We start from the raw sequence: 22,346 nt of genomic DNA, 5'->3' as shown, positions 1-22,346 counted from the left end.
CTCCCTCTGAGAAGTCTTCTGGTCTTCATTTGTCTCAAGCTCTGGGACTTTTGTGCATGCTAGAGGATGGATCTGGGTTAGATCTTACACCCACTGCAATGAAAGGTCAGCAATTCCAAAAATGGTCCTTTTCCCTGTTGCTGAAGCTTTGGCCTTTCTGCTCAGGCATCTTGCTGAAGCTGTTGTTCTACCAGAAGGCTGGTCCATTAGGTATGACTCCACCAACCTCTGTCTGATTTTACCTAGCTCTCATCTTCCTGCTTACCTGCCTTCATACTTACATCCAGTCCAAGGGGTGGCACTGTGGGTAAAAGATGGCATGACAGAAGTTTATAAAATTATGTATGGCAAGGAGAATGTGAAGAGAAAAATGTATTTCTCCCTCTGTCATTAACATTAGAACTTGTGGACATTCAATGAAGTTGAATGTTGGAGAATTCAAGGCAGAAAAAAAGAAAGTACAGTAATTTTTTACTCAGTACATAATTAAACTATGGAACCTGCTCCCCCAGGAGACAGTGAGCATCACCAACTTAAAGGTAAAGGGACCCCTGACCATTAGGTCCAGTCGCAGACAACTCTGGGGTTGTGGCGCTCATCTCGCTTTATTGGCCAAGGGAGCCGGCGTACAGCTTCCGGGTCACATGGCCAGCATGACTAAGCCGCTTCTGGTGAACCAGAGCAGCACACCGTTTACCTTCCCGCTGGAGTGGTACCTATTTATCTACTTGCACTTTGATGTGCTTTCGAACTGCTAGGTTGGCAGGAGCAGGGAACGGAGCAAAGGGAGCTCACCCCATCGCGGGGATTCGAACTGCCAACCTTCTGATTAGCAAGTCCTAGGCTCTGTGGTTTAACTCACAGCGCCACCAGAGTCCCTATCACCAACTTGGTTGGCTTTAAAAGAGGATTAGGCAAATTCATGGATGAGAGAGCTATTAATGGCAACTAGCCACAGTGGCTCTGCTCTGCCTCCAATGCTTCTCAATACCAGTGGCTAGAACCCTCATGAGGGGAGAGTGCCTTTGAGCTTGTGTTCTGCTTGAGGGTTTTCCACAGGCGTCTTGCTGGTAAGAACATGACACTGGATTAGATAGGCCCTTGGCCTGATCCAGCAGCCTTGTCTTTTGTTATTAACACAAGGCTATGCATGAGTGACAGCGCCCCTTCAAGTGGCCTAGCACCATCAGCAGAGTGCCAGAGGCAAGCAAGTGCAGATGAGTTGGCTGAAGGTGGAAGAGAGCCTAGAACAGAGGCGAGGCTGCTTTCCTGGCCCTGGCCTGTAAGTTAGGTTAAAATGGGTGGGTGGATGTTTAATCATCACTTACTGTCAGTGTGCCAAGAAGGGCCTCCTCCTGACTGCCTGGTGATGTGGTGTGGTTAAGCATCCCTAAAACGTGTTCTTCAAGGGCACAAACTCATCCACTTTTTCATCTGACAGGGTTGGATGGATCCTGCAGGAAGATAAGTAGTGTTTGTTTGTTTTTTAACCCCTCTGCATTCACCATCCATGTATAAAATGACCCCCAATTTTAACTACAAAAATTTAAGGGGGGGATACCATCTTATACCCAGAAAAATACAGTATGTTTTCACACAGCACACAGGTATGATATGGAATTTGCTCCCACTAAATGTGACGGCCACCAGCACCTTTCAGAAATGATAAAGGTGTCACTGGATGCTACTCCTAGCCATAATGGCTTTGTTCTCCCTCCACTGTGGAAGGCAGTATGCCTCTGAATACCAGTCACTGGCAATCACAAATGGGGAGATGTGCTGTTGTCCTCAGGTCCTGCAGGCAGGCTTCCCATAAGTATCTGTTGGCCACTGAGAAATCAGGGTGCTGCACTACATAGGTTCTTCGTCCGATGCAGCAGGGCTTTTCTTACATTCTTAAAGGTGAGAACAATTTGAAAGACCTTGGGCCTCTTTTATTAAGAGTCTCAAAAAGGTGTATGAGCTTCAGATAAGATAGGAAACGAGACAGAGACTGAGAAAGGCACCTGGAAACTGACACTCCAGCTAGTCTCAGCGGAAGCTCCTGCAGTTGCCCCACTCACTGCCTCCCTCACTCGCGTTTCTCCCTTCCCCTCGGGGACTTTCCTCCGACTTCCTCCTTCCTAAGTGCCATCCTCCCCAGCCCAGGCGTTAGGGAAAGCGAGCCGATTCCGGCGTAGGTGTGGCATCCTGGCTGAGATGGAAGGGTGTGTCTCCCCCCTTAACTCCACGTGCCCTCTAGTCGCGTCGCGGAGTGGGATGGCTCTCGCGCTCCCCCCCCCTCTCCTCCTATCTCCACCCAGGAATATACAGGGCTATATAATGGGTCCCCAATCAGGGCCCAGAAGACATTTGCTACCCCCCCTTCCCCATTGGCTCGGTGATATTCAGAGCCTGGGGAAGACTTGGCTATGGACGGGGCGCGAATGCAGCAATTGGCGGAAGAGCATTACGGGTACAGGTGGGAGCGGCTGGCGGGCGACCTGCGGAGGCTCCAGTGTCTGGCGCTTTTTTGCCTTCTGCTTCTTGTGCTCTTGGCTATGCCCGTGATTTACCTGCTGGGCAGCAGCCTCAGGTGCAAGCAAGACGAGGTAAGGAATAATACAAGGACCTGCGTTTTACTCTGTAGTGTCTGCACTGACCGGCAGCGGCTCCCCGGGGTTTCGAACCACGGGATGCCAGGTATTTATTTGAACGTGGGACATTCTGCATGCAAAGCAGATGCTCTTACGCTGAGCTCCCGCGCTTCCCCAAATCAAAGGGTAGGTTGTCTCTCTGTGGGCGGGATTTATCAGAGAAAGCTGCCGAGTCAGGCCAGGGATCCGTCTAGCTCAGAACTTCCAGCAGCGCACCCTCCAGTGTTTTAAGGCAGGATCCTCGCCCCCTTCCCCAGTCGTACTGGGAGATGCCCGGGACCTGGGACTTTGGGACACGCAAAGCAGGTACTTTCTCACTGAACGCTCAACATGCACATTTCATGCTGAACATTTTAACTTGTTTTTACTGTACTCGTATTTTGATCCGTCTGTAGGCTGACTTGCCATTATCGTTTTCTGTTAAGAGGTATTGGAATGATTAAATAGTCTATATACTCTGTTAAGTAAACAAACAAATAAACAATGCGGAAACCCACGGAGGGGTTCTTTGGCTAGGGAAGCTGTGGAGCGGGTGGGGCTCCACAGAACCGCGTCCCAAAGAAACGTTGTGGACCAGAGGAGGTGGGAGTTTGTTTCTCTCTTCACAGTTGTGGAATCCGGAAGTGTAGTTGGAACGTTACTCTTCCCTTCCTTCCTTCCTTCGTTCATTCATTCGTTTCTCCTCTGCTTCTTGTCATGGCGATGGCTGTTTGTGTGTTTTTAGGGGCATGCTTGTAGGGTGAAGTTTAGATTGCAACGCGCTCCAGTAATTTGCTCATCTCCAGCATAAGGGAGCAGCTCACTGTTGTCACTGCAAATTTAAGATGTGTGCGTGTGCTGACTACTATAGATGGGAGGGTGGGCTTTATCAGCCCATGGGTTACATTCACTTTTTGTCAGTATTTTGGGGTGTACATGTGAGGGGGTGGGAGGCCAGAGGCGATGCAGGCGAAGCAATGAATGTCCGTTTTACCTTTAAATAGTAGACTAGTTTGTACACACACTTTCACACCCCTCTCTATCCTCCAAGCAGAAGGCATCATCGGAGTTCAAGGATACAGTCAAGCCAGTTAAAGACACTTTCTTGGAGAGAGGGGGTGCAGCTGGGTAGGCATGGTGGTGTGGAGAGGAGACATGAGGGCTGGACAGAGAAGCTTTGAGGGCCACCTTTGGCCCCAAGGTTTGAAATTCTCCACTCCTGTTGTAGATCAAATATGCCATTTTTGTTATTGACAACAGCCCTGCCAGGTGACTTAACTGACACGGCTCAAGAAGTAACCTGCCAGACTAAATGACTGATTCCTCCAGTTCAAGCTGAGTAATTCTTACCAGACTCACTCAGCTGAGTGTTAGAGGACAGGGGACACGACAAGGTACCACTGGACCTGATTAGGGGAGTGGAATTCTGTCCCCAGTGGAATCATTATATCAGGGCAGGAAGACTTTTTGAAGTGGATTTTTTCTGGAGAGCCCCAGACTCAAGGTGTCTGTGTCTCTGTGTTGTGTCCTCATCTCCCATGGAAGACTTGAGGCATAAAAGGTTGGACAATATAAGGTTGGACAATCCAGAAAATCAAAAACCTGCAACCTGATTTGGTGTTTTATCACTACTGTTGGAGAAGGCCAGTCTCTGAATATACTGCAGTTCCTGGGAATCACGTGAGGAGAGCTGCAATTGCACTTGGCACCTGCTTAAAGCCTTCACAGAGGCAGGTTGGCCACTAGTGAGAACAGCCTGCTGGACTTTGGCCTCATTCAGCAGAACTCTTATGATGTCACTAAGCTTTGTGACACAGACTTTTTGTGGTGCTTCTAGCAGTAAGGTTCCAGGTGATGGTTGGGTGATGCTAGTGGTGATGCTATGGAATGTCCATAAACATTCAATTGCTCGGGTAATATAGCAGCTAGCCGAGAATAGGATGTTCAAAACTCACCTTCCGCAAGAAGGCTTACTTTGACAGTTTGGTCAGCTGTGAGGCAGGCAGAAGCTGTGTGGAGCAGACAAAAAGTTGGAAAAGGTGAATGGGACATGGTCCCAGAAGAGATAGTAGGTAAGAGGCAAAGATCCCACATGCAGGATGGCTAGAGGAGAGGGGCAGATTCAGCAGTGGAGTGAAATATGAGAAGGGTGATAGGATGGAGCTAGAACACAGTGAGTTAAAGAGCCCACTGAACTTCCATACCTTGAGAGGGATCCTGCAATTTAGAGAGAATCCTAACATGCACAGGGATCCAGAAATGAGAGCCAGGAGGTTACCTGAAACACATACCATATTTTTTGCTCTATAAGACGCACTTGTCCCCCTCCTAAAAAGTAAGGGGAAATGTGTGTGCATCTTATGGAGCGAATGCAGGCTGCACAGCTATCGCTGAAGCCAGGAAAGCAAGAGGGATCGGTGCGCACCAATCCCTCTTGCTCTCCTGGCTTCAGCAATAGCCATGCAAAGCCTCTTGAGTGAAGCGGGAGCATTCCTGCCTCATCACTCAGGAGGCTTTGCATTGAGGCTTCCCTTTTGCTGTGCTGGCTTCTGGCTTAGCTGTGCACAGCCTCTTCCGGGCAGGGGGAGCCTTCATCCCGCTGCCCTGAAGAGGCTTCGCATGGCTATCCCATAAGCCAGAAGAGCAAGAGGCTATCCCAGAAGCCAGATCCCTCTTGCTGTTCTGGCTTCTGGGATTCAGAATATCTTTTTTTCTTGTTTTCCTCCTCCAAAACATAGGTGCATCTTATGGTCTGGTGCATCTTATAGAGCGAAAAATAGTCTATTTAATTTCCTTAGTCCCCCACACCTTTTTTCCTGGTCTCTCCATGCTTTTGCATTTCCACGGAGTGGCCTGGTTCATGCATCACCTGTACCCAGGAGTGGGGAACTTTCATTTCAGCCCGGGGGCTGCCTTTCCTTCTAGGCAGGCTTCTAGGGGCCACATGAGCAGGATTAGAGTCAAAAGCTGACAAAGCAACACATGTAAAATTTACCTTTGTACAGTTGGCTAGTTTCTACACCTTCTCCTCTCCATCCTCCATCCAGGCAAGCAAGAGGCATCATGGGAGTCCCAGGAACACATTCCAGCCAGGCAAAAACACTCAGGGTGCAGTCCAAGGCAAGTCAGAGATGTAGTCTGGGATGAGTTACAAGAGGCAGAAAGAACAGCCAGAGAAGGGGCACATTTGCCCCAAGGTTCCATACCCTTGCACTTAGCCAAAATTAAACCACAATTCATTATGCAAACTGCAAATCACCACAAAGAAGATCATGCAAAGATGGCTTGTTTTGTGGGAGCATATGCCCTACTTAAAAGGGACCTGGGTGGCGCTGTGGGTTAAACCACAGAGCCTAGGACTTGCTGATCTGATAGTCAGTGGTTCGAATCCCCGCGATGGGGTGAGCTCCCGTTGCTCAGTCCCTGTTCCTGCCAACCTGGCAGTTCGAAAGCATGTCAAAGTGCAAGTAGATAAATAGTTACCACTCCGGTGGGAAGGTAAACAGCATTTCCGTGCACTGCTCTGGTTTGCCAGATGTGGCTTAGTCATGCTGGCCACATGACCCGGAAGCTGTCTGTGGGCAAACGCCGACTCCCTCGGCCAATAAAGTGAGATGAGCATTGCAACCCCAGAGTCAGCCACGACTGGACCTAATGGTCAGGGGTCCCTTTACCTTTACCTTTTATGGCCTACTTAACTCCCCATGTGCTTCATATTACCTACCCAACATCCGAAAAGAATTCGTAGAGCTGTATTGCTACCATTGCCTCAGCAGATCTCCCTGCCCCTTCCTATTGCCTGGCTGCAAAGGTGTGGAAATTTTCTCAAGAGTTATTTGCCCACTCTCCTCAAGAGCACTCAAAAGATTATAGCAGCCTAGGGTTTCTTTAACCCCTTCCTTCCACTGCTCTACATTATTCCCTTGTGCGCGCACTCCCCCCCCCCCCCCGCAATGGTATACTGAAATGTGACTCCATTACTTTCCCATTTAGATACTATATCATCCTTCCCCAGATAGGGGAGCTGCATGAATATAACCCATTAGAGAGTATATAGTCTAATATTGTTTCAAATATTCTGCAAAAAATGTTGGAGAGCAGGGACTTTTTCTTGCTCTGTCCTCCTCTTGGGGCCAAGCCTCGCACAGGATTCTGCTGTTGCTCAAGCACCAGTCAGTGTTGAAGGTCAGTACCCATACCTTACATTTAAGGCACTCTTATCCCACTTTAACATACCTGGAGAATCCTGGGAACTATGGTTTGTTGAGACTGGTGGGAACTGTAGATCTGTGAGGTCGGTACCCGTAACAAACAAGAGTTTCCATCATGTTTTTGCAGGAAGTCATGACTGATAGTGGAATAAGAGTTTGTTGTTTGGGGCAGATGTGACCTTAGACTCCGGGCTTCTCTACACTTCTTCTCTCACTGCTCACTCCCCACACCACCACGGGAAAACCACTCTTTAGCACTCAGTTGGAGCAAACCTGGGAGTGGAGCAGAGAGAAAGCCACTTGGGCCTGTATCTAGAAAGCATGGGTCAAGTGGAAAACTGTTCACACCTGTGCTTTCTAGCCATGGGACTAGCAGAAGTGTGGACTTGTCTTGAGCCTTACATAGCAGCAAGTGTTTCTGTCTAACTTTACTGAAAGGGCTTCTTCAGTTAAAGGGGCCCAGCCTTCCCCAACTGTTTTTTTCCACTACAAATTAGCAGGGAAGGCTGGCTGGCTGCATGAGGGCTTCTGTGATACGAGAGTCCTCAGGGTCAGAGTATGGCAACATTACACCCTTTGGCTGGAGTGGTGCCAGCATCACGAGATCCTCTCATGGATGTGCTTCTGGGGCTGGCCCTCTCTGTAATTTCCCTTTCTGACTCAGACTCCTTGAATCCCATGAATGAGGGGAATCCAGTGCCAGGGTGATGAGACATTTTGTTTTCAGGCAGGATTCCATGCTCCTGAAAACTGTTGCATGAGGGAAGGGGATGAAGGATGTGACTACATAGTGTGCACAGGTTTCAGGGAATGTCCAGGAGAGTGGGTGGATTGTGGTGCTGATGCTGCTACGATCACCTTACTTCATCTACCTCATCTCCTCTCCTGTCTTCCCCCAGTGTTGGTGCTTCCAACATGCCCCCCTCCCCCCCGCCACAAAAACCCTTTCCCCTTGCAATCCAGATTTGGGACTTTCCAACATGTGTAAACTTAAGGCTGCCCAGCCCAGTCGGTGAAAGTCATTGAGCAAAAGACAATTTCTAACCACCACCACCCCATTGACTAGCATCTTTATAGCCTGGTGGGTAAACAAACAAGCCACACCTAAGCCGTAGTTAAGGAACTGTGTGAGTTTGCACCTATCACTGAACCATAGCAAAGTTCAGTAAGCCAACAACAAACCATGGTTCCTTTTGGCTAACAAACCATAGTTAAAGGGCTGGGCGGTAATGCTTTAACAGCAAATAGTTAATTAGTAATAACTAATAAATAAGTATATTAATTATTTAGTAATGAATAAATTGGGATTTATTAACTAAACTTTATTTAATGGTTTAACATTGTGTGCAAAGCATGCAAATACTGTGGTTTGCTTTTCCAAATGACTTGTATGTGTGGGGTTTTATTATTACCCCCTACCCCCTCAAAAAATCTGGGCAATCACTTGCATAGACTGAGGAACATTTTAGGAGTGCTGCAGTGTTAGCACATATCTGCACAGCTGTGTGCACCCTCTGTAACTCTCCTGCCTGCCTGTACCGCTCAAGTTTGCACCTCCACCTGTTTATTCTCTGCCCCCAACAGAAAGTGAAATTGGGTGGCAGCAGTGCTTTTCTTCCAGAGAAAAAGGTGCCAGTACTCACCATGAAGTTGTTACAGTAAGTGCCATGCTTTTTTAACCAGTGGTTTTTTTCCAGGAAAAGAAAGGTGCTGGTACTGCGTACCCTTGAGTGTCGCTAGATAAAAAGCACTGGATAGCAGTGTATATACAAAAGGCCTGGAGAAAAGTGTCACACTGGGATATGAACAGCCACATCAAGAATCAAACATGACAGATTACCATGATTGGTATTCAAGTAATGTGTACTCGTGCAGACCCACTGAAATTAATTCATCTAACTCAACTGTACTGTAAGATGTGCTTACTGAGTTTTCAAAAACAACAATTTGTTGTTGTTGTTTAGTCGTTTAGTCGTGTCTGACTCTTCGTGACCCCATGGACTAGAGCACGCCAGGCACTCCTGTCTTCCACTGCCTCCCGCAGTTTGGTCAAACTCTTGTTCATAGCTTCAAGAACACTGTCCAACCATCTTGTCCTCTGTCACCCCCTTCTCCTTGTGCCCTCCATCTTTCCCAACATCAGGGTCTTTTCCAGGGAGTCTTCTCTTCTCATGAGGTGGCCAAAGTCTTGGAGCCTCAGCTTCAGGACCTGTCCTTCCAGCGAGCACTCAGGGCTGATTTCCTAAAGAATGGATAGGTTTGATCTTCTTACAGTCCATGGGACTCTCAAGAGTCTCCTCCAGCACCATAATTCAAAAGCATCAGTTCTTCGGTGATCAGCCTTCTTTATGGTCCAGCTCTCACTTCTATACATCACTACTGGGAAAACCATAGCTTTTACTATATGGACCTTGTGATGTCTCTGCTTTTTAGGATGCTGTCCAGGTTTGTCATTGCTTTTCTCCCAAGAAGCAGGCATCTTTTAATTTTGTGACTGCTGTCACCATCTGCAGTGATCAAAAACAACAATATGCAAACAAATAAGAAACAACGAACAATGGCTGTGTGAAACACATATTAGGGTTGCCACCTGTCCTGTATAGTACAGGATTGTCCCGTATTTCAACGTAAAATGCTGCATCCTGTATTGATACAGTTTTGACCTGTATTTCAAGTCTTCTCTCTCTCTCTCTCTCTCTCTCTCTCTCTGCCAAGTTTGGGATCCTCTCCGAATGCATTTGTTTGAAAGGGTGTGTGAAAGGTCATGTATTTAAGCTTTGGGTAGCCAAGCACAGACAGATTTTAAAATTCATGTGTATGTGTGTGTGTGCACGTGTTTGTGTGTTACAAATTCCAGAGATGCCATCCTGTTAGGCTGCACGAGATTGTAATGGATTGCTTTGAAGTCACTTTCGAACCAGATGGGAGGGGGGAAATCACCCCGAACTGCCCTGCCCTGCTCTGTCCTGTATTTTGCGGGAACAGAGGTGGCAAACCTAAGCACACTATTGAAGTTTGAATAAAATAAACAGAAGGTTTAGTACACTTGCAGACACCACAATAAAATAGATTCTGTAAAGGGACATATTGGAAGCATGAGTCACATATCAACAAGGGAGCCTTCCACATAGAGGTGTATATTGTTGTGGGCCTATTAATTTCAAAACTTATAAATGGAGGCTGTGCAACATTAAAATAGTCTCACAACCAACCCGTGATGGGATCAGACAAGACAATATTCAGCATCAGGAACCAAGCAAGACAGATGACTGTGGGTGGTATTCAACTAATGTTTATTCAGAGTAGACCCATTAAAATTAATGACCCTAACTCAGACATCTTCATTAATTACAATGGATCTACTTTGAGTAAAAGTTAGTTGAATTACACAGAAGTTCTTCCAGGCTTGGGACATGCATTTGGGGGCCTACTTCTTAACCCCCCCAAAAAAATATTTGTATGGTGGCACAGCTGCTGTTGTGACCTGCCTTAGATCAGGCCACAACCTGATAGTGGATACTGGATGAGTAGTTGAAGACCAATGCAGCAGCAAATACTGCTAGATGTGGTGGGTTCAGGAATGATTTGGACTAAGTTCTGCTTAGAGCAGATCAGAATGAACAAACCTAAGCTAGCCATGCCCATCAATTTCAATGGGTCTATTCTGAGTAGGAATAACCTGGGATAAAATCCTTTGCTTGGTTATCTTATTGATAATAAATACCAGCACTCAGCATGTTTCTGTCATTTGTCAATATGCAACTCGTGTAGGAGTTATTGCATAAACATCCGTTGGCAATTAGCATGAGCAGAGGTCACACAGCAAATGAGATTGCTCATTAACTTTCTACAGTGCTTTCATTCAAGGAAATGCAAGTATATTGGCGTCATGTGTGGAGCTCTGTAATATGGGCCTCTGCCAAGGGTGGAAGCTTGTTGGCCCAGCTGAGTATAAACCAGGGAACTGAACTTCCTATTTATGTCATGGATAAACTCCATCAGCGGATGTGGGTGGTTGCATTCTTTATTTAAGTGTTAGAGAAATTGTGTAAATAATGCAAGTGGAGCCTAGAGCAAAAAGTTCTGATAACAGTTTAGTGAACAGATGGAACAACAAACAGTGCATAATTTGAGGAGAAAGGAACAGACAGGTTTTGTCTTTCAGTTAAGGCCTTGTACATAACAGGGGGGCATGCAACTAAAAACACAGAGAAAACTTCCTGAGAAATACGCAACCAACCAGAGCACATGCTAGCTCATGTCACTCTACCTTGTTGCTAAGCAACATCTACACACACACCCATCTTGACTAGTGGACTTAACCTTTAAATGGCATACTGCATTATCTCTGCTGGTGTACTTTCTACATAAAGTACTCATAGGTGCAGGAGATCCACCCTGATCCTAAACATGGTCTTTTCTGCTGATTTTCCCTGGTGGCGAAGGGATTGCTGTCCCATAGGAGACATTTCAGGTATTCAGAATGTTTGTGTCCTTGTGATTTGGGGGCAGCGGGTCACCTAATACATGTATGTATGTATGAGCAAATAGTAAGATTCATTAACTTTCTAATTTTGATCTTGTTTCATACCAAAGCAGTGCTTTTTCTGAGTTTGTAAATCATTTTAATTTTGACTCTTGTCAATACAGATAAAGTCCATCATTATTATTGTAATTGTTCACAAAGACTTTAAAAAAGTATTCAGACTGAAGTGGAAATGTGAAGAACAGAATTTAGGACTGGGCATACAAAAACTGAGTAAAACCAACTTTGATAGATTCATCTATCCTTGGTCAGAAATGCAGATGGAAAGGCAAGTGGAAATCAATCAAGTGGTCTTTTCACAGCCATGATTTTCAAACCAAAAACTTCACATGGTGTCAATAGCTCAGACAACACTTCCCCTGCCTTCTTCCCCGCCCACTCCAGTGCTGGCAGGGGGCAAGTCCCCTTTGTGGTACATGCAGAGCACTGACTGGTTTTGTAAATAATGGTCAGTGAAACTGTGCCTCCCCTCCCTGATATCCTTGGACTTCAATTTTCATAATGGCCATTGCTCATGGATGAAAGGAGCTGGAGTCCACCACCATCTGGAGGGTGACCTTGAAATTATTTATTAAATTTATATACCATCCTTCATCAAAAGACCACAGCATGGTTTAGAAAGCAGAACACAAATGGCAGCACATAACATCTATACAATATAGAACTCAAGGCAGTAATATAAATACCATTACAATAATGAGAAATAGATTACAAAATACAGATTCGCCTAAAAGAGAATCAGCAGGAGGATATCTTAAATACAAAAAGTCCTGCTGCTTCTTGTACAGCCAAGTTCTATATGCAATACCTGGAGCAGACGGTCGCATTGAATCTACAGTCCCTTTTTCAGGTAGCTGTTATATTATGAGAGATACTCAGGCACCATCTACATGTTACTAATCCAGATTGTCCTGTGAATAACGACGGCGATGACAGTATGATTGCATCTTACACACATTTTAACTTGTGTGGTTTCAACCTTAAGTGGTTGCAGGCAAACCGGCCGGTTGAAACTGCACACGTTAAATGTGCTTAAAGAGCTTAAAAACTATTATTGTGTTGTGTCTGCTTGAGGTTTCCAAATGTGAAAACAAAATGAAGGCTCTCTGCCTTGCTTGGTGGAGATCTGGTTTCCCTGCTCAGTTTCCAGCTGTAAAGTGATGTCTAGACTCTAGGGGTTAAAAGTTAACTGCACGTACCAGGTGTCCTGTCCTCATGCCAAAGGGACTCTCCTGCATTCCATCTGTTTGGTAAGCACAGCTGTAGGAAGCAAATGACAAGTTACCGTAATTAGTAATGCCTTCATTGTTGTCGGGGGAGGTGGTTTGTTTGTTTGTGTGAGTGAGTGAGTGAGTGAGTGAGTGGACCTTCGTTCCGGAGGTCTGTTCTTAACCTGAAACTGTTCTTAACCTGAAGCACCACTTTAGCTAATGGGGCCTCCTGCTGCCGCCACACCACCAGAGCACGATTTCTTTTCTCATCCTGAAGCAAAGTACTTAGCCTGAAGCACTATTTCTGGATTAGCAGAGTCTGTAACCTGAAGCACTATTTCTGGGTTAGCAGAGTCTATAACCTGAAGCGTATGTAACCTGAAGCGTATGTAACCCGAGGTACCACTGTACAAATATTAACTGGACAGGAATGTGTGGAGTTTTATTTTTGCTTGGTGTGATTTCTCTAGCCTTTCAGCAGGCACTGAAAATAGTACATACAGTGAAGGTGTCTGCCTGATGTCCCTTAGGCAGGGAGCTCCAGAGTGTAAGTGTTGTTACACTAAAATACCAATTTCTTACAAATGCAGAACAGGTATTATGTGGCAGTGTAACAATGCCAGTTCTGCAGACAGACGTGGTAGAGTGAGTATATTGGGGGTAAGGTGATCTTGCAGGTAAACTGGTCTGAAATTGTTGAATAAATACAGGGGTGGGGAACATTTTCAGCCCCTGGTGGACCACTTTGCCTGGTCCCCCACCACCACCACTTGGCAGTGCAAATTGAATTGAAACCATAGTGCCGATGACTTTCCTAGCCAATCCAAGTGGGGCTTGATTTTCATTACCCATAAACCTATTGATACACTGCAGAGCTCCTGAAACTCCAGAGTGAAGCTAATCAGCTGACTTCAGACCCTGCTTTTTGAAGGGGTTGTGTGCTCCCAAGTGGAACCAATTCCAGAGGGGCTTGGATTTGGTGTCCAGTTTAAAAGGTGCCAAACACAGCCTCAGCTTGCCAAGGAGCAATTAGGAATATGTTTCAAGGCTCCTGGTGGTTCTTTTGCACCCAAGTTGCTACCTGTCCTGTACCTTATTTATTTAGAGCAGGCACATCCAACTCCCAAGAGACTGCGATCTACTCCCAGTATAAAAAAAACTGGCAGTGATCTATCTATTGTCATTGGAGGGAGGAGGAGTGTGCGTGTGGGGGTGGGTATTGCCCAGAGTTGTTGAGCTTTTAGAGGGTAGGATTGCCCAGAGTCCTTCAGCTTTTATTTGTTAACTTTCAGTAAACTTTATTTAATTCCACGACCGATAAGGGTCCCACGATCTACCAGGATCAGCCAGGGATCTACTGGTAGATTGCAATCTACTGGTTGGACATGCTTGATTTAGAGCATCTACAACCTAATATTTGGCCAAAAAGGCTCACAGTGTGGCTTAGGTAAAGGGACCCCTGACCATTAGGTCCAATCATGACCGACTCTGGAGTTGCGGCGCTCATCTCGCTTTATTGGCCAAGGGAGCCAGCGTACAGCTTCTGGGTCATGTGGCCAGCATGACTAAGCCGCTTCTGGCGAACCAGAGCAGCGCACGGAAACGCCGTTTACCTTCCCACCAGAGCTATTTCTCTATTTGCACTTTGATGTGCTTTCGAACTGCTAGGTTGGCAGGAGCAGGGATCGAGCAATGGGAGCTCACCCCGTCGCAGGGATTCGAACCGCCGACCTTCTGATTGGCAAGTCCTAGGCTCAGTGGTTTAACCCACAGCGCCACCCGCATCCAATCACTTAAAACAAGACATTGCCTGCCCACAGGCTCTCTCGCTCTCTCTCGCGCGCTCTCTCTCTCTCTCATGGATTAGAGATGCCACATTGCTGAATTAATCACTTGTGCATTTTCCTTTACAGATGTCACCTGAAACACTTCCTATATTCCAGAAACAAGAGGCCTCTCCTGCAAATTGTGAGTTTGCTTAAAAGAAGAATAATTGTAGTGTTTGCTTTGTGTTCCAAATAAGATTCTCTCTGCAGCAAATTACTCCAGGCAGTAGCAGGCATTGGCAGAATAGGAGCATAGGAAGTTACTTTATAATAAATGACATCCCAAAAGACATGAAAAGAATCGTTTTATATGCAACAGCTGCCACAAGGTTATTGATTGCAAAAAGTTGGAAGTCAGAAGAAGTACCAACATTGAAAGATTGGCAAAATAGTTTTTTTGAAATGATTGAATTAGCAAAAATGACGGCAACACTTAGAATGCAATCTATACAAAATCTCAAACAGGAATGGAAATGTGTAGAAGAATACATGACCAAAAGATGCTCCAACAAGAATTTATTGATATGTTTAGCCTGATTTCACTAAGTTAAATTAAGCTAAGCTAAGCAGATATATAAGATTGAATGTTTAATTATTAAGAGACAAAATTACAATCTCAATAATAAAGTTACAAAATAATAACAAGGAAGTCACTCATGGGTGGAGGGAAGACACAGGGCAAGAAACAAGAAATGGATAAATGTTGGTACATAATGAAATGTGAAAATGTGAATTTACGAATATAATCTATATGTATCAATATGTAAAGATTTCATATATGTATTACAACATTAATAATAAATAAATGCAAAAAAAGTGCAAAAAAAGGGAAGTTACCTCAAACTGAGTCAGAACACAGGTCCATCTAGGTCATTATTGCTACACTGACTGGCAGCAGTTCTCCAGTGTTTCAGGCAGGGGTCTATCTTAGCCCTGCGTAGAGAAGCCAAGGATTAAACCTGGAACCTTATGCACGCAAAACAGCTGCTCTCCCACTGAGCTACAGCCCTTCGCCCATGATGCTTAATTGTGGGGAAAGCTAGTGGTGAAAAATGTGCTTGAGTTGATATAACAGCTTGGAAGGGGGATGCATTCTCCATGGCAGGAATGGGAAACTTATATGGCCCTCAAAATGTTGTTGAACTCTGTTGCAGGGGGTTGGACTTGATGACCCTTGGGGTCCCTTCCAACTCTAGAATTCTGTGATTCTGTGGGCTAGGGTTGATGGGGGTTGAAGCCCAACAGCATCTAGGGGGCCATCCTCCCTGTCCAAAAAGGAGCATAGCTCTGGACGGCAGAGGTTCAGGGGCCTCAGTTCACTTCCAACATGTGCTATAGCAAGTTGCTCCTTAGGAGGTCTCTATGGTGCTGTGCAACCCGTGCAAAATGCAGACCACCCATTTCTACATCATCTCCAATTAGGGGCTATCAGACCTCCAATAACAAAAAAACTTACAGGACAGTCTGCTTGATGGTCAACAAACCAGTATTGATTGAGAGCTAGTGTGATGTAGTGGTTAGAGCAGAAATAGCCAGCAGGTGTCCTCTAGGTGCTGTTGGCCTGCAGCTGCTCTCATCCATGACCATTGGCCATCAATGGTCATAGTGTAATCCAACACTATCTGGAGGGTACTTTGTTAGCTCCCCAGGATTAGAAATTTGGTCTGGGGTCTAGGAGAGCAGGGCTCAAATCCCCACTCAGCCATGGAGCTCATTACATCACAACCATGTAAGGTAGATTATGCTGGGAGTAATCAGTGACTGGCCCAGAGTCACCCGTGAGCTTCATGGCCAAGTGAGCATTTGAACCCTGGTTTCCTCCAGGCCCTAGTCCAACACACTAACCATTACACCTCTGGATGGGTGATAAGCCAAGCTGCCTTTAAAACGTTGTTTATGCCTCTGCAGCCAGGGATAGGAAGAAAATATTGTTCTTGAGATTCTGTATCACTCCCTGCCTACTTATTCAAGGGACAGATTTTTCAGGAATTCTCCAGAGAGCTTATTTCCTGAACCATAGTGAGAAATCCCATTATTTATTGACAGATGAGAATAAATGCGCTACATTTAATGTTTCTATGCTCCCCTTAGCTGGTGATCACCTGTGCTAAAACATACTTCTACACTGCTTGCACCTTTGTGAAGATCAATGATTTATAGGAAATAGATTTGACTGGCACATTTATAGAAAGTTCAACAACCACATCAATTATGCAGCCCACTTTTGCCCCTGATGCCACCCGTCCATGGCATTCCAAGAAGGTTGCCCTCAAGGGAATGTAGTCCTGGAGTTTAAAACAGTTCTCCACTCTTTTATTATGGGATGGCAATATACATTTGGCTCCAAGATCGCTGGGCTCACTCAACATCTGGTTAGAGGGGCAATGTATGGTTTATGCAGAAGAAAGTAAGGGGGTATAAGATTGTGGTCTTAGAGTGCATCAGGTAATTCATTCTCTCTCTCTCTCTTTCCCTTTCTGTCTCTCTCTCTTACATTGCAGATTCGGAAAGCAAGCCAAAGATCCACCTTTCAGGTAATTTTTCACTTTGCAGTTGTTTCTCCTCCAAAGCTTTATGTCTCTGGAGTGTGTTCCTTCCACTTTCAGAAGCCCATCAAAATAGAAAGGTCTCAAGAATAGCCCCTGGTAGTGTTCAGTGGTATTAAAATACATGCTTGCAAAGCACAGTTGTCTGGAAATATGGTACTGTGCATGTGTTTAAAAGAACAGCATATACTTCTTGCAGTGGCTAGATATGGTAGGATGGCGAAACTATTAAAGTGGTGGCTGATGCTCATTGAGATTGGTAGGGCAGAGAACGGGGACCCCAACATTAGGTGGTGTAAAAGCCACTGACAGGAAAAGTCAGAGCCAGTGCCATGTGGAGCCAACTAATTTTAGTTTTGTCCCCATCTTCCTCCCTGCTGAGTTTTACAAGGAGAACACTGAGACTAAAGCAGAGAAAGCTGAGGGGCTGTGCGACCCCCTTGACTGGTAGGTGGGGTCTGGCTATGGGCAGGCAGAGATTGGCATGCCAAAATCCTAATGGCCCACTAGAACTACAGTACCCCTCTTCTAGGTCTTCAGTGGGCAACACTAAACAGAAATAGACCTGAGAAAATATGGAGAGGATTTGGAAGGAAGAGAGAGAGAGAGAGAGAGAGAGAGAGAGAGAGAGAGAGAGAGAGACTGGATATAGCACAGAATGGAGAGACAAAGTTACCAGTCTAGTGAGATGAACCCACTGGTTCAAGTTTCATGCACCACTAAATTTAGAGAAATGCAAATCACATTTTTGACAGTGTTTTGTTTCAGGAAGTGCAGTAGGTATGTTTACATTAGGATGCAACCTAAACTAAATCTATCTCCTATCCATAGACTCAGGTAGGCTCACCTGGGTTCAGGTGGGACCTCTGGTGTTCATCTGAGTTTGTGGCAGGGAACCAGTGACCCTCCATTACTCATCAGCCTCAGCCACCACAGCCAACTGTCAGAGATTATGGGAGCTGTTGTTCAGAAATATCTGGAGGTACACAATTTCTTCCCCACTCCTGGGGTGATGGTGATGATTTGGGGCTGAATGTGAATAACAAGCTAGAAAGTCACAAAAGCCATCAGCCTCTTTGAATGTTTTTAGCCCTCAGTGAGAGCATATAACTAAGTTGTTTTGCTTTGTCTTATCACAGCTATCAAGCAAAATTCATCCTGTGCCAACAATGTGCTTCCAATCTTAGAGTGGACAGTTCGCAGAAATGAACAGCACAGTCCAATGAAGTATTTCAATGGGTTCTTGGTGATCCCAAAAAATGGATATTACTTTGTCTACACTCAGGTCACTTTCCGATGTCCTGATGGTACATGTGAAAACATAGAGTACTGTGGGAAGAAAGGAGTGGATGTAAGAAATGTAATGCAGGTGGTTTCACTGAAGAGCCCAAGCTATCCTGCACCTCGCCCAATCATGAAAGGCGAGAGTTCCATTGACAATTATGGAAAATGGAAGAAAACCATTTATGTTGGAGGTATTTTCCAGCTATGGGAAGATGACACACTCATGGTCAATGTCAGCAACCCTGCACTGGTGGGATTTGGTGGTGAAGGAGACATAACCTACTTTGGTGCTTTCTTAATCTAACTGCTCATTTGAAACCATGGATTCTCCCACTACAGCCCAGAATTTCCACAATGCAGTGTAATAAAAGGATGCTGCCTACAAATGCTTCCAAAAATTTCCTCTGCTGACATGGCCTTGATGGGGAAGTTCTAAAGTACTGGTCTTGTTTTCTGAAGTTGAGTTGAGGGATCTGGAATCCTTCCATGTCACATAAATGCTGGTTTTGGATGTATTCTGTCTGCTCAGCTCCCTGAGCTTTCAATTCTTTCAGGATATTTGTATCGTGCACACACTGAACTGCTAATCCACAACTTAGAACATAGGAAATTGCCAATTCTACTCTGAGCCCATTGGTCCATCTGGCTCAGTATTGTCTACACTAACTGACAGCAACTCTCCAGGGTTCCAGGAATGGGGTCCTTCCTATCCCTAACTGGAGATGCTGGGGACCAAACTTGAGACCTCCTGCATGCAAAGCAGATGCTCTACCACTTATCTAGGACCTTTCCCTGAACTTCATTTGCTCACACATAGAGTTGTGTCAGGAGTCATTTTTAAGCAATAATTTTCTGATTTGCACATACACCACCACCAAAACAAACAAATGAAAAATAAACTTTTGGTTTGGTGTTTTACCAATGACTGGGAGAGTTCATATGCACACTTTAGCACATAGATAAAAATACTACCACACACACAATCATAGTATCATAGAATTGCAGTTGGAAGGAACCCCAAGGGCCATCTAGTCCAACCTCCTATCCTGCCCATAGCCATCTCTGGGTGGACTCAAACCACCAATCTTTCAGTTAGCAGCCAGACACACTGACACATAGTACATCACTGGCAAAGTGTTGGTGTGGTGTTTTACCAATGACTGAGAGTACATGTGCTCATGAATAAAAACATAGCATAAAAATAATATTGATAATATTATTGATAATAATATTGATTTCATCCAAAGACATTGTGAGGCCTGAAGCACAATTTTGTGCTTCATAGCACAGATTTTGCTATGATTTATACTTGCTGATTTATTATTCACATATATGCCACTTCCAATGGGAAGGTCAATCTGTAAAAAAAACAAAAAAAACCCAACAACAACAAACAAACCAGAGGAAGGGGCAAAAGATCCAAGCTTTGCTCCCTTCCCATTTGGATGACACTATAGCAATACCCCTGATTCAATTGTATTTGTGATCACTATGAAGTTCAGTAGCATAGACAAGAGTGAATGCAGGTTCACTGAAGGGACTGGACCCTGTAACAATTTGCTCATCTTTCCGATTAGAAAGTTAAATGTATCCCAAATTAAACTAGACCTCAGGTGTCAGAGTATGCAGAGAAGGGGTAAACAAAAACTCCATAAAGGAGCAGGAAGGGAAACATCTGTCTGGCCAGTTTGAAGCTGCTACTCCCAAGATTATATTATCTGAAGCAGTTTCTTTGTGCACACATGTTCCTGTGCTTTTCACCCTGCTTGAAATTTCCTAAGCTCAGATAATGGTGCTATTGGCTTGAAACATGCCCCTTTCCCACATTCTGCTCTGGGACAAACAGAACACCCCCTCTGTATCTTTTAACCCAGTGCAGCTTCTGAAGCCTCACCTGCCCCTTGAAATGGAATGGAAACCATTTCAGAACCTGTGGAGCATTGTACTATTGCATTGTACTATGTTGACCCCTCGCCCTTTTTTCTTCTTTGTTCTTAGAGGGTGGGAAATGAAATGAAATAAACAATGCATGGAGATATACCTGGTTATGGGCTCTGTTTGCATGACTACAAGGAATTATGAGGAATCCAGCCTTGTAACTGGAACAGTTGTGTATCAGCAAGAAACTACAGGGCTATGTGCAAATTGCTGTGAATCTTTCAGTGGAGAACCGTGGGACAAGGGAGAGAACTACAGGTCATAGCTACACTCTGAACCTATATTAGATTGGTTCTAATTAACCATCATGGCATCCACTTACTCCACCTCAAAAATTTGAGATGTGCAGCATGGAAATTGGGTTTTGGCCTATACTATATTATACCTGCTCGTATACATGCATCACTGCATGCAAAATGTGCCATTCCTTAGTTATTATTAGAATCAGAATGTATACACAGCCTTTCATTCCAGTGAGAAATACCAAGACAGAAATGCCAAGGCACAAACAAATAGCAAGAACAAAGCCAATCATAAAAATACTGAGTAGTGCCAGGTTCATCCACACTGCAAATTTCTGAGTAGTTTTATACCACTTGTACATTTCCTAGATGGAATCCTGGGGTTTTGTTAAACATTCTCCCCCAAGAATTAACTGTGAAAGATTAGTAATCTGTGGCACCCGCTCTGCTCAGACTAAAATTGTGGGGTTGCCCTAGTGGAGAGGGAGTGACCCCTTAAATCAGCTCATATCTGTGGTGTGGATATATCTCTAGGTACAGTACTTAAATGCCTTGGGGCACAAGACCCAAAAACAAATGTGTGTAAATGTAAAACAGGCGATAAGGTGTGACTGGAGTCTTAGCAGCACTGAGTATTACAGCATTCCCATCTGTCTGGTAAGCAAAGTATTGGAGGTGAGGATGAAAAGATCTGGGGCCTAGCACAATACCCTCAGGGCTTAAGGCTCCCTAAACCACCCCTTAACAATATCCTTGTAATTAAATATGCCCCAAGAATATATCTCACTCTCTGTTGCACTATGACACCCTCTTGCAAATTAGTCCTTGGAACAGAGTTGTGAGAATGCAAAAAGGAAAAAAAAGGGGGGGGAGAGTTCCTATTTTACAGCATAAAATGACAGAATATATGGAAACTTCTTTGATGGATTGGGAGAACACGTTTCTAGACATTATTAAGTCCAGGATAGCATGTGGGTATGTGAGCAATGCCTTCAGATTATTCAAAAGCCATAAGGATAATAGTTAGGAGTGGGACTCAGTATACTGCATAGTTAACCGGGAGAACCCAGAAAAAAGAGCATCTATGCAACTGGTTCATTCAGTTTGGGGAAGGGAATGACTTAGTTTCTCTCCTTTTTCTTAATTTCCCTTTGAAACTATGGTTTTTAAGGTCTTTCAGGTTTGCTTCATGTACAAGAGGAAACAAACTAATGTAACTTCTGTTGACATACCGTATTTTTTGCACCATAACACTCACTTTTTTCCTCCTAAAAAGTAAGGGGAAATGTCTGTGCGTGTTATGGAGGGAATGCCTACGGGTGGCATGCCTACGGATTTTCCTCCTCTAAAAACTACATGCGTGTTATGGTCGGGTGCGTGTTATAGAGCGAAAAATACGGTAAATTTCCCACATTGTTTTCTGTTGCTGGAATACATGTTAGATGCTATTGTGTATTAAATATTTAAATAGATGATTTTTAAAAATGAGTTCTGTCATGGTTGTGTTTTTATTCAGTTTCCTCTATTCCTCAAAATAAACGTCTGAGGTTGACCCCAGAGATATTGAAGCAGCTGTTTAATTCTTACACAGCAAAAAAACCCCACCATCAGCATAGATAAATCTTTGTTATTAGCAAACCAATTTGATGTACAGGTACTGAGGGAGGATTGGAAGAAAGAATTAGAGATCTCAATTTCCATCACACAATGGGAAACTGTTTTAACTGCTGTAACAAGGGTGTCTCTGGACCTTAAGCTGAGGCTCATACAATAAAAAATTATATTTAGAATATACTGGACCCTATTACATTCGTTTTAAAAAGGGCTATCTAAGGTATCTAACTGTTGGAGATGCAATAGGGATAATGCTTCTCTAGAACATGTGGTTTTTTTCATTGTCCTATATTGAAAGATTGTTGGCAGAAGG

The 22,346-nt window shown here is 44.6% G+C and overlaps 2 protein-coding genes and 1 long non-coding RNA gene across 3 annotated transcripts in view; 1 reads left to right on the top strand and 2 right to left on the bottom strand.

Annotated features, from left to right (window-relative positions):
- Positions 1-22,346, bottom strand: part of TMEM268 (transmembrane protein 268) — a 102,399-nt gene that overhangs the window by 41,788 nt on the left and 38,265 nt on the right. The gene's annotated exons all lie outside the window — the stretch shown is intronic.
- On the top strand, positions 2,155-20,284 carry TNFSF15 (TNF superfamily member 15). Its single transcript, XM_083486048.1, has 4 exons — positions 2,155-2,591; positions 14,497-14,551; positions 16,911-16,943; positions 18,095-20,284. The coding sequence occupies exons 1-4, from the start codon at positions 2,412-2,414 to the stop codon at positions 18,541-18,543; spliced, it is 717 nt and encodes a 238-aa protein (XP_083342174.1). The 5' UTR covers positions 2,155-2,411; the 3' UTR covers positions 18,544-20,284.
- LOC310698664 overlaps positions 19,563-22,346 on the bottom strand; it is a 207,943-nt gene continuing 205,159 nt past the window's right edge. Inside the window, exon 2 of the long non-coding RNA XR_014521676.1 lies at positions 19,563-20,562. This is a non-coding gene — a long non-coding RNA (uncharacterized lncRNA). The remainder of the gene's footprint in view (positions 20,563-22,346) is intronic.

The sequence above is a fragment of the Podarcis liolepis genome (assembly GCF_965112155.1).
Source record: "Podarcis liolepis genome assembly, chromosome: Z".
NCBI lineage: Eukaryota > Metazoa > Chordata > Lepidosauria > Squamata > Lacertidae > Podarcis > Podarcis liolepis.
Note: the sequence above shows the minus strand (reverse complement) of the source record. Positions and strands in the feature narration are given on the sequence as shown.

Bases quoted from the DNA above. Each gene is read 5' to 3' on its own strand.
- TNFSF15 (XM_083486048.1), top strand. From the start codon at position 2,412: ATGGACGGGGCGCGAATGCAGCAATTGGCGGAAGAGCATTACGGGTAC. The intron at 2,592-14,496 runs GTAAGGAATAAT...TTTCCTTTACAG, and splicing joins TCAGGTGCAAGCAAGACGAG to ATGTCACCTGAAACACTTCC. The intron at 16,944-18,094 runs GTAATTTTTCAC...GTCTTATCACAG, and splicing joins GCCAAAGATCCACCTTTCAG to CTATCAAGCAAAATTCATCC.